Source organism: Myxocyprinus asiaticus, chromosome 32 (genome assembly GCF_019703515.2).
Source record: "Myxocyprinus asiaticus isolate MX2 ecotype Aquarium Trade chromosome 32, UBuf_Myxa_2, whole genome shotgun sequence".
Lineage (NCBI taxonomy): Eukaryota > Metazoa > Chordata > Actinopteri > Cypriniformes > Catostomidae > Myxocyprinus > Myxocyprinus asiaticus.
In genome coordinates this window covers 44,494,608-44,506,559 of record NC_059375.1, presented here as the reverse complement: position 1 = coordinate 44,506,559, position 11,952 = coordinate 44,494,608, and the positions used below count along the sequence as shown (strand labels likewise).

General features: G+C 41.2%; 1 protein-coding gene across 4 annotated transcripts in view; it reads right to left on the bottom strand.

Moving 5' to 3' along the window:
- Nucleotides 1-210: 210 nt before the first annotated feature.
- LOC127423509 (C-terminal-binding protein 2-like) overlaps nucleotides 211-11,952 on the bottom strand; it is a 60,613-nt gene continuing 48,871 nt past the window's right edge. For 3 of the 4 annotated variants that reach the window (XM_051667880.1, XM_051667878.1, XM_051667881.1), the window contains 5 exons: nucleotides 10,841-11,055; nucleotides 9,769-9,899; nucleotides 8,024-8,151; nucleotides 4,489-4,606; nucleotides 211-1,426 (listed from right to left, as the gene is read on the bottom strand). In XM_051667880.1, coding sequence (XP_051523840.1) covers nucleotides 1,258-1,426; nucleotides 4,489-4,606; nucleotides 8,024-8,151; nucleotides 9,769-9,899; nucleotides 10,841-11,055 — 761 coding nt within the window. In that variant the 3' untranslated portion in view covers nucleotides 211-1,257. Of the gene's footprint in view, nucleotides 1,427-4,109; nucleotides 4,188-4,488; nucleotides 4,607-8,023; nucleotides 8,152-9,768; nucleotides 9,900-10,840; nucleotides 11,056-11,952 lie in introns of all 4 variants that reach the window. The other variant, XM_051667879.1, reaches the window with a different exon arrangement.

Sequence of the window (11,952 nt, the reverse complement as noted above, 5' to 3'; positions counted from 1 at the left end):
ACATTATATATATATATATATATATATATATAACGCAAACTCTGCTGGTCATTAACATGAATTACAGATCACTGTGACTCTACGTCTATAACTTTCCATTACAATATTGCATTGTTGTACATTTAATTACTTGAAACCCATTTGTATCGTTAATGAAATATGAATCTCATCCAACTATTTTTAAATCCATGAAAAACTATGCAAACACTCTGAACCTCAAAACTGCACATTTTATTTGAAGTGTACTGAATACTAAATGTTCATTCAAATACAAATAAACACTAATGAAACAAACAAACCTCCCAACTGAGTTTCTTTCTGACAAACACATTCAACAGAACAAACCAAATAAAGGACACAAAACATGGGAGGGTCACACACACGAATATGTTGTTCACGGTAACATTTATCTAGCCAATAAAAACCTACCAGACTTGCAAAAACTTTCATTTTTAAATGTTCAGAAACCACAACACCATGAGACCATGTGTTGCCTTATAAAAATACTAACATGAGTGAAACAGGACTGCACAGGATATATATACAGATGATCTCACTTTTGAGTCAGGTTAGGGTCAGGGTTAGGGTCAGGGTTAGGTGGGGGGATAGTGACTGTGTGATTTTCCTGAGTCATATAGCAGAATGAAGCTGTTGTGGATGAGCAGCGGAGACAGAACCAAAAACTCAACAGTATAAAATAAGAAATGAGCTTCATTTAAACATCATCTGCTGAACCAGAAGAGAACAATATTTAAAGTCTACATCTATAGACATCACAGTTTGCTGAACAGGTATGCAAATAAAACACACACACTTGATACGCACTCGTGAGAAATGTTTTGTTTGGTATAATATTCCTTGGCCAATCAAAGAAGAGCACTAAGCTGTCAATCACTGTGATGGATGGATCAGTGGGCGTGGCCTGGAGCAGGTCACTGTAGTTCACCTGCTGGCAGTCAGTATATGTTTATTATTTTTGAAAACTGTTTTTAAACTAAATTATTCACACTTAAGAGATGAAAGAAAAAACACTTCAAACTAACAGGAAAATAAAGTGGGTGTGGTCCATCAGCATGGCAAGTTTCTATTCCAATGACAGTGGAGGGGCGGAGCCTCTGTGCTGCAATCGCATGAATAAAACATCAGCTCCCTCCAAAACAGCAAAAAGGAAAATCATCAAATAAAAGAGGCAGAGATATCCCTAAAACAAGTTCATCTTGGATCACAGTTCTCTGGGTTTGTGTTATGATGCTAATACTATTGCTCTGTCAGGTGGCTTCTGGTCTCTCCATGTTTCGAGGGCTGGTTTGGGGACGGTGTCTGTGACGGCTGGTTGCCCGAGGGCATTGACTGCGGTACTGGCACCAGACCCTCCAAACCTGCTGGAACGCCCCCTGGTGCCACTCCAGCCACACCTGATGGGAACCTACAGCAGAGAGCGAGGTCAGACACAGGTCATAACCAGTAATGGGTGTAATCTGATTACAAAGTAATAATTACCTTTCAGTCAAAAAGTAGTGTCACGCATTACAATTCATGTAATTAGAATACAGTTACTAAGATAATTACTTATAAGTACATTACTTGGGTTACACATTTCTAAAATAGTACTATTTATTAAGAAATTAAAAACATGAAATATGTTCATATGCACGCCTGTTTGTGTTTCTGTAACAGCTGAAGGGCATATGCCCCATAATGAGTTATTTTATCTTGTGCGACCTGACATCCACATGTGTTGACGTTGCATTTTGGCTTCACTATACGTAACGCATAATTTAAATGAATTTAAACCAACTGAATACTGTTCACAAGCCTCTAGACTGTCATTTAAAGGGGGTCTGGGTATCTCAGCGAGTATTGACACTGACTACCACCCCTGGAGTCACGAGTTTGAATGCAGGGTGTGCTGAGTGACTCCAGCCAGGTCTCCTAAGCAACCAAATTGGTCCGGTTGCTAGGGAGGGTAGAGTCACATGGGGTAACCTCCTCGTGGTCGTGATTAGTGGTTCTCGCTCTCAATGGGGCGTGTGGTAAGTTGTGTGTGGATCGTGGAGAGTAGCATGAGCCTCCACATGCTGTGAGTCTCCGCGGTGTCATGCACAACGAGTCACGTGATAAGATGCGCGGATTGACGGTCTCAGAGATTTGTCCTCCGCCACCTGGATTAAGGTGAGTAACTGTGCCACCACGAGGACTTAGAGCACATTGGGAATTGGGCATTCCAAATTGGGGAGAAAAATACATAAATAAATAAATAATAAAATAAAAATAGACTGTCATTTAAGGGTTAAACTTCTGCTGCACCGAGTCACGTGACACAACAACATGAAGCTGATTTCCGTGAAGCGCTCCTACGTGTGCAGCGCCAATAAAAGTGACTCTGGTAAGAAATCTCTAAGTTTTTTCATTGAAACCTGTTTGGGTGTAAAGAGGAGAGTCTCTAGTTTTATTTGATATGCCGCTTTAAAAAATGTATTAATTTTTCGTGTGTCAGCGCCGTAATAAACATGATGTCCACATACGTGGATTTTGGGACATTATTCACTCAAAAGTTGAAAAATATGTTATTTTGAATAACTTTCAACTCTAACTCATCTGTGGGTCATTTCACTTCATTTTAATATACATTTTGTTATATATATATATATATATATTATCACTGTACAATACGGTTCTGTTCATTAACATTAGTAAATGCATTCCTATAGTTACTGTACATTATCACATTGAGAATTAATGGATGCATCCAAAAGCTGAAAAATGTGTCTTTCAGAGGCTTTATATGGAGTTATGATGAAAATAAGGTGCATTTCAAACTGTTCTGAGACCAGTGCAGACAGACAGCACACTGGAGGTTAAGTCATTCACTAAATAGGGAGCAAGGGAGCATCCTATATCTCTCTATGCAGTTAAGTGCATTCACTCCTAAAATCTGATCAAAAGTTCAGTTTCAGGCTGCAGATGATGTTTGGATCACTCAACATGTTTGACAGACATGTGACAATGATAATCAGTACATATATTCAGAATTTATAATGTATCATTTTATTTTAACATGGTTGACAGTGATTGGATGATGCTGGACGTTACTTTGAATCAGAATTAATTATGCTAATTTCTGATGTAATGTCTGTAATGTCATGAATAATCAACACTCCTGGAAACAACATAAATCACACTTTCTATAGCTTAGTGTTATTTATAATCTCACAACTTAGTCCCGCTGTTTCACATATGAGGACATACATTTTTAGCAAACAAAAATGTTTTTTTTTCTTGTCTATTAGGTGCTACTATCTATAGATCAAAAAGGGAAATGGAAATGCATGCAGCTGTCACACTCGGGTCTCAGGATTAATGGAGAAACATGTGATGCTGAATGAATGACTTATATAGGAAATATAGACATTATTTTGAATTCACTGAGCAAAAGCTAAAAACTTTCTGTGGAAAGCATTTTAGAAAGTAACTTAAAAGTAAAGTAAATAGCAATGTGATTACTTTTCAATGAAGTAATCTGTAAAATAATCTGATTTCAATTTGAATATAAGTAATTTGTGGTGGATTACTTTTTGGATTAATTTACCTAACTCATGTTATGGTTATTTTGACCTTATTCAAATTCAGTAAACGCTCTGAGATAATAATGATCCATCAGTATCCATCAATATTTGAATACAGTGATTCTTAAAAATAAACAGGGGTCAGTACAGCTCAATCTCTATGTTCAGAATCTGTGACATGCTGTCGATTACCACAGATTATGATTTACTCTGTGTAAATATACCATGCTAGTCTGTTACGCTGTTAACAAGCATGATGTTTAAGTCTTGTGGAGTGTGTTTTTTAGGGCTCATCAGTAAGGATTTTTTCCTGCTGGCCCAGTCAGGCCAATAGTTCAAATTTTTACTGGCCCCATAATAAAATAAATATATGAAAAATCTAAATCAAACCATACTTGACATTCAAACATTAAAACTGGGTGTGTTCATCAGGGGTCAAAGGTCAGGGGTGTACATAAGTATATAAAGGGGCTTAAGGCCAGTGAAAGAGAGAGAGAGAGACAGGTAGAGAAAGACGGGTGTCTGATGTTCTTCAGTATTTACCTGCTCTTCATTTAGGCATTGAATTTGTCTTGGGGGGCGGAGCTTGTTGTGATGGCTTGCAGTGATTGGTTGACATGGCTGTGTGAGAGAAGCAAATGGGGGCGGAGCTGAGAGTTAAACTTATGTCATGTGACTGTCTGAGGGTGGAGCTTTCCTCTGACCTCACTAGCTAGCGCACACACACACACACACACACACACACGTGATCAAACGGCGTGTAACTTTGAGCTTTAAGTATTCATGAGAATTCTTGTCTTTTAAAACATCATGTTATTGGGAACGTGGTCAAACAAAATAGCACAAATGAAAATGAAACAGGGTTTTCATAAATTAAATGACAGAGTGAGCATTTGGAGGGCACAGCTGCAGGTGTGTGTACCTGTAGGTGGCGCCGTTGAGCTCAGGATGAACGCCCTGCTGCTCCATCACACCCCACGGGCCCGACGTCACGAAGAACTCTTTATTAACACAGTTCCTCAAACTGTCTGGAATACGACCTGACACACACACACACACACACACACACACACACACAAACAGACAGACACACAAACAGACACACACACACACACACACACACACAGAAACAAAAACACACAAACAGACACAGACAGACACACAAACAGACACACACACACACACACATACAGATACACACACAGACACACGCACACGCGCAAACACACACACACACGCAAACACACACAGACAGACAGACACAGACACACACACATAGACACACACATACACACACACAAACAGACAGACAGACGCAAACACACACACAAACAGACACACACAAACACACACATAAACAGACACACACAAACAGACACACGCACACACACACACACGCACACACACACACACACACACACACACACACACACACACACACAACACAGACACACAAAGATAATCTTCAGGATCTGTCAGTTCTCATCTGGTTTTATTTCTTGATTTTACAATAACAAAACTGTTTATTGCAGGGATTTTCATTTTTGTTATGCCAAGAACCCCAAGATGTAATAATCCCCTTTGTGACGGCCCTCTTACTAAAATATAAACAGGCAGTTATTTATTTTCATGTATAAAGACCCATTTACTCTGTGTGAGAAAAATATTCAGCATGATGTAACAAATTAAATTATTAAAATATTATCTGGAAAATATTTAATTTGTACTAAAGGAATAGTTCACCCAAAAATGACAATGATAATTTATGCTGCCTTTATGTCCTTTATGGAGCTTGAACTTTTTGGACCCCATTGACTTGCATTGTATGGAAATGAACACATAATAATATCCTTCAAAATATCTTAATTTGTGTTTTGCAGAAGAAAGAAAGTCAAACAAGTCTGAGACGGCATAAATGTGAGTAAATAATGAGAATTGTCATTTTTGTGTGACTTTAGCATATCCTTGTTGACAGCATATCTTTTTCTACCCACTGTTAGTGTAATGTTAATCAAGTCATTTTAATTTGTATAGCGCTTTTCACAACACACATCACTTCAAAGCAGCTTTACAGAAAATCATGCATTAACAGAAAATTAAACTGTAATATTTATAATGCTACAAGAATAAACTTTTATATTTAATTGAAATCAATTTTTAGTCTTTAGAAATCAGAATGGCACAGGACTCATTTAGATTTGGTACATTTTACACCCTTTTTCTTGGACATTTGTGGCAGATCCCCTTGCGCCCCCCCCCAGTTTGAAAACATCCTAGTTTATTGCACATAAATAAACAAAAATATATCAAACATCAAAATATATTAATATTTCCATGAACTGCTTAGACCAGAACACATGCAACATTATTTATTTATTTTTTGGATTTTCTCCCCTTTTCTCCCCAATGTGGAACGCCCAGTTCCCAATGCGCTCTAAGTCCTCGTGGTGGCGTAGTGACTCGTGGCGGAGGACGAATCTCAGTTGCCTCCACATCTGAGACCGTCAATCCGCGCATCTTATCACGTGGCTTGTTGAGCGTGTTACCGCGGAGACGTAGCGTGTGTGGAGGCTTCACGCTACTCTCCGTGATCCACGCACAACTCACCACATGCCCCACCGAGAGCGAGAACCACATTATAGCGACCACGAGGAGGTTACCCCATGTGACTCTACCCTCCCTAGCAACCGGGCCAATTTGGTTGTTTGAGACCTGGCTGGAGTCACTCAGCACACCCTGGATTCAAACTCGTGATTCCAGTGGTGATAGTCACACATGCAACATTATTAACACGACAGGCTGAATAGGAAAATGTACAGTTTTTTTGGTGTAGACGTGTTGATTTAGCAGTCTAACACATAAAATTTGTCCCAGTGTGTGGCAGCGGGGGCGTGGTCAAGTGTCCGTCCGGAGAGAGAGAAAGCGGTAAGGGCGCTTGCACCTGAGCTAGATTATGCTTAACACCAGTCTCTAATTCCAGTGAGCATGGGGAGAGTGGCATCTAAGCAGCCACACCATCAGCAGAGAGAGAAAGAACAGGGGAGGGGGAAGAGAATGGGGAAAACATAGAGAGAGGGGAGAGAGAGTGGGAGGGCTCTTTCACCCTCAGGTACGCCGTCATATGGTCCTCCGCCAATTGGACCGCTTCCTCCAGCTACGCCGGGCGGTGGCACTGGACCCATTCCGCCATCCTTTTCGATAATCGACGGATCAGCTGCTCCAGCACCACCTGGTCGATAATTCCCTCGACACCGCGGTCCATCGCAAGCAGCCATTTTCGGCAGGCGTCTCAGAGTCGTTGGGAGAAGGCAAACAGGCAGCCAGTCTTTTCCAATTCCATGGACAAGAAGAGCTGTCAGTATTGTTCTGGACTTCGGCCAACCCGTTGCAGTATGGTCTTCTTTAGGTCGCTGCAGTCCAGCAGACTAGCCGCTGGCAGTTGTTGGGCTGTGAGCTGGGGCTCCCTGGACAACAAAGGAACAAGCCGGGACGCCCATTGAGCTTGTGGCCAGCCCCAGATCTCAGCAGTCTGCTCAAAGAGGTCAAGGAAGGCTTCTGGGTCATCTTCCACCCCTATCCTTATGAGCATGGGCGGGGGCATGGGGCTACTGTTGTCCGGGGTCACAGCCGGGGCTTTCTCCTGGCTTAGGAGGCTCCGGATCGCCTGCCGGTCCTCTGTCTGAGCTCTGAGGATCTCGTGGAACCGACGATCTTGGTCCTGTCGGATCTCAAGCAGGGCCTGTTGGTGGGAGTGGTGTAGGCCGGCGAGGGACTTGAGGACTACGGCCAATGGTGAGGACTCCATGAAGCATACCATCTTCGATCTTGATCCCAGGTTTTGGCACCAGTGTAAAGACTTCACAACAAGAGGGAAGGAGGACACGGGGAACCAGGTTTCTTCAGTCACAGGTAACACTCTTTTAATTGGCAACTTTACTGGTTTACAGCTTCACAATAACTCATCAGCTTTATAATAACTCATTAGCTTCACAAACAGACTTCTGGACCCAGACTCTCTCTCTCTCTCTGCTGGTGGTGTGGCTGCTTATATGCCACTCTCCCCATGCTCACTGGAGACAGGTGTTAAACATAATCTAGCTCAGGTGCAAGCGCCCTTACCGCTTTCTCTATCTCCAGACGGACGCTTGACCATGCCCCCACTGCCACACAGTGTTTGTTCCATATTATCCATAATACCAAGTGAAAGATTAATTTGTGCCAAAATAGAGTTTGATTGGATGCACGGCCTTTGATGTATTTAACAAAAGACAAGTTAATAAGCCTGTTTATTTTGCTATATTAACTACTCATGATTCGTTACATTTTATTATTTGAATTTAGCATTGTTTTTCCTTACTGTCTCTATCAGAACCGACCTGCAACACCCACTGAAATGCTGATCAATAACAGTTCGTGGTGAAATCTTTGGATGTCACAAACATTGTGTGTGTTTGTACCTGTGATGGCTCTGCGTATCTCTGTAGCTGCAGCTTCTCTCATCTCTAGAGACGCTTGTTCACTGTACCAGGCCGTGTGTGGAGTACAGATGAGATTAGGAGCATCTTTAAGAGGACCCTGTGCAAAACTACACACAGCAAAACAGAATAGTGTTATGTGCTTTATTAATGAAATCAGTGTAGCTGTAGCACAAACAGCCTCTTCATGTTACAGTGGCAAGAAAAAGTATGTGAACCCTTTGGAATTAGCTGGTTTTCTGCAAATCTCATCTTCATCAAAGTGTGCTTAAGCTAACAACACAAACAATTATAATCTTTCATGTCTTTATTGAACACATCCTATTAAACATGGAAAAAGTAAGTGAACCCCTAGGCTAAAGACGAAAAAAGCTAATTAGAGTCAGGAGTTGGCAAACCTGGCATCCAATTAATGAAACGAGATTGGAGGTGTGGGTTAGAGATACTTTGACTTATAAAAAGCACTTAAACATTTTGAGTTTGCTATTCACAAGAAGCATCTGCTGACATGGACCATGCTTCACAAAAAAGAGATCTCAGAAGACCTACGATAGATATTCATCTGTCCACAGTTAGACAAACTGTCTATAAATGGAGATGATTTAGTACTATAGGTACTCTCTCTAGAAGTGGCCGTCCAGTCAAGATGACTCAAAGGGCACACCACAGAACGCTCAATGAGGTGTAAAAGAACCAAGAGTGTCAGATAAAGACTTGAAGGAATCATTGGAACTGGTTAACATCTCTGTTCATGAGTCTACTATACAGAAAACATTAAACAGGTATGGTGTTCATGGCAAGACATCACGAAGGAAGCCGCTGCTTTCTATCAAAAACATTGCTGCACGCCTGAAGTTTACCAAAGACCACCTTTCCAATGCTACATTTTTCCAGTAGCATTGTGGTGTGTTAGCTCAGTAGAAGTTGGGTGATGCAGCAGGACAGTGACCCTAAACATCAAAGTAAATCCACTACAGAATGGCTTCACAAAAAGAAAATCCACCTTTTGGAGTGTCCCAGTCAGAGTCCAGACTTTAACCCAATAGAGATGCTGTGGAATGACCTCAAGAGAGACACCAGACATCCTAAGAATATGTCTGAGCTGAAGCAGTTCTGTATGGAAGAATGGTCAAAAATTCCTTCTGAACGTTGTGCAGGTCTAATCCGCAGCTACTGGAAACACTTGGTTGAGGTTATTGCTGCCAAAGGAGGATCGACCAGTTATTAAATCCAAGGGTTCACTTATTTTTTCCACAGCACTGTGAATGTTTAATGGGATGTGTTCAATAAAGACATGAATGATTATAATTGTTTGTGTGTTGTTAGTTTAAGCACATTGTGTGAGTATATTTGTCTATACTTGTGACTTTGATGAAGATGAGATCACATTTTATATCCAATTAATGCAGAAAACCAGCTAACATACTTTTTCTTGCCACTGTGAATGAATGTTGTACAGCTTTAGCTCTGTGATGTGCAGTCCATTAACACAGATAATAAACTTAGTGTGAATAATACTTACAACAGTACACACTATGGGGCAAGTGTACCACACCAGAAATAAACTACTTGGAAAGTGTTATCATAATTCAAAAACAGTTACACCACATGTGTTAGCATGAGATTGCTGTGATAGAATCAGTTGGTAGTGGACAGCATGTCAGACAATGACTTGAAAATAACCCAGAATATTCTGTTAATAAAGTGTGTGTTAGTGTAAAAGTCACCTGAACGGTTCAGTCTCATGAACGTCGAGAGCTGCTCCTCGTATTCTGCCCTCCTTCAGTGCCTGAGCGAGAGCTTTCTCATCCACCAGACCTCCCCGTGCGGTGTTCACCAGGAACGCACCCTGACGCATCTAACACACACACACACACACAGACACAGACACACACACACAGACACAGAGACACACACAGAGACAGACACACACACACACACGCACGCACGCACGCACGCCCACAGACACACACAGAGACAGACACACACACACACGCACGCACGCACGCACGCCCACAGACACACACAGACACAGAGACACACACAGAGACAGACACAGAGACAGACACAGAGACAGACACAGAGACACACACACAGAGACAGACACACACACGCACGCACGCACGCCCACAGACACACACAGACACAGAGATAGAGACACACACACAGACACAGAGACAGAGACACACACACAGACACAGAGACACACACAGAGACACGCACACACACAGACACACACAGAGACACACACACACAGAGACACACACACACAGACACAGAGACAGACACACACAGAGACAGACACACACAGAGACAGACACACACAGACACAGAGACACACAGAGACACACACACACACAGAGACACACACACAGACACAGAGACACACACAGAGACACGCACACACACAGACACACACAGAGACACACACAGAGACACACACACAGACACAGAGACAGACACACACAGAGACAGACACACACAGAGACAGACACACACAGACACAGAGACACACACACACACAGACACACACAGACACAGACACACACAGACACAGACACACACAGACACAGACACACACAGACAGACACAGACACAGACAGAGATGGGTGTAATGACACGGTTTCTCCACTCGGCAGCAGCAGAGTTATATATATATATACATATATATCGGTTAAACACAGTCATCTATGTAAAAGTTTTACTCATATAGTTCTCCCTTACAGAGAGTGATTAACAAACACTGGTTCAGCAGAATGATTTATGTGTGTGTGTGTGTGTGTGTGTGTGTGTGTGTACCTGTTTAATGGTGAAGTCGTTAATGAGGTGATGATTATGTTCATTAAGGTTACAGTGTAGAGACACACAGTCGCTCTGGTACAGCAGATCCTGCAGTGTGTACACGCGCTGAACGCCCAGCGATCGCTCCAGTCCGTCCTGCAGGTATGGGTCGTAAAAGATCACGTTGAAGCCGAACACTTTTGCCCTCACAGCGACCGCCTGACCCGACCGACCTGCCGCAAACACACGGAGGGTCATTTTACAAAACTGCTGTATTTAGTGTCCATTATCAACATATATATGTTCAATTAATGAAGTAGCAATTATAAAACAAAACCTAGTCAAAACAATATTGTTCATTGAGGAAGTGGAGCAGTCATTTTTACGATACTAGCCCTGGTACTGCGGTATCGATACTAAATCAATACTTCAGTAACAAATACATTTGAGATAAATAAAATACTGATGACACAGAAAAGGACTCGATTAAAAGAACGGTATAAAGTCTTGCAGTTGCAAATTCTGCATTTTCCATAAAAACATTTCTGGATACCATGTTTTATGTTTTAATTAAACGTTATTATCAAAACAGTGTTTAATCAAATAAATAGAGCTTTAAATAAAATAAAATACACATTTGTTTTTTTTTTCGGTCAAATAAAAAGGTGCACAACAGAGCCTCACAGCATAAATGAAAACATTAATGAAAAAATCTGATTCCCTGTGGCACAAGGCAGTTTCATGATATTCAGTACTCTTGTTTTCATGATACTGCTTACATGTAATAATTATTATATATAATAATAATAAAACCATTTATTATTAAATTATTGTTATCAGTAGTATTATTGCTATTACTCTGAATATTATATTTGTCTATACAATAGTAATATTTTTCTGTCATAATGTCTTTAATTTCATGCATCCAGTTAAACAGAGCTTTTATTTTGGCTGAACTTTGAGTTTCTCCGTGTGCTGGTTTTCAATAAGGTCCACATTCGAAGTAAAAAATGCTGAAATACTGGCGAGCCGAGATCTCAGAGCAGAATCAGAGGTCGTGTGAGTGTTCACAGCTGCTCATACACTAAACACACCGCATTAGAGCATTTGTATTGAACGCCCCTCGATTA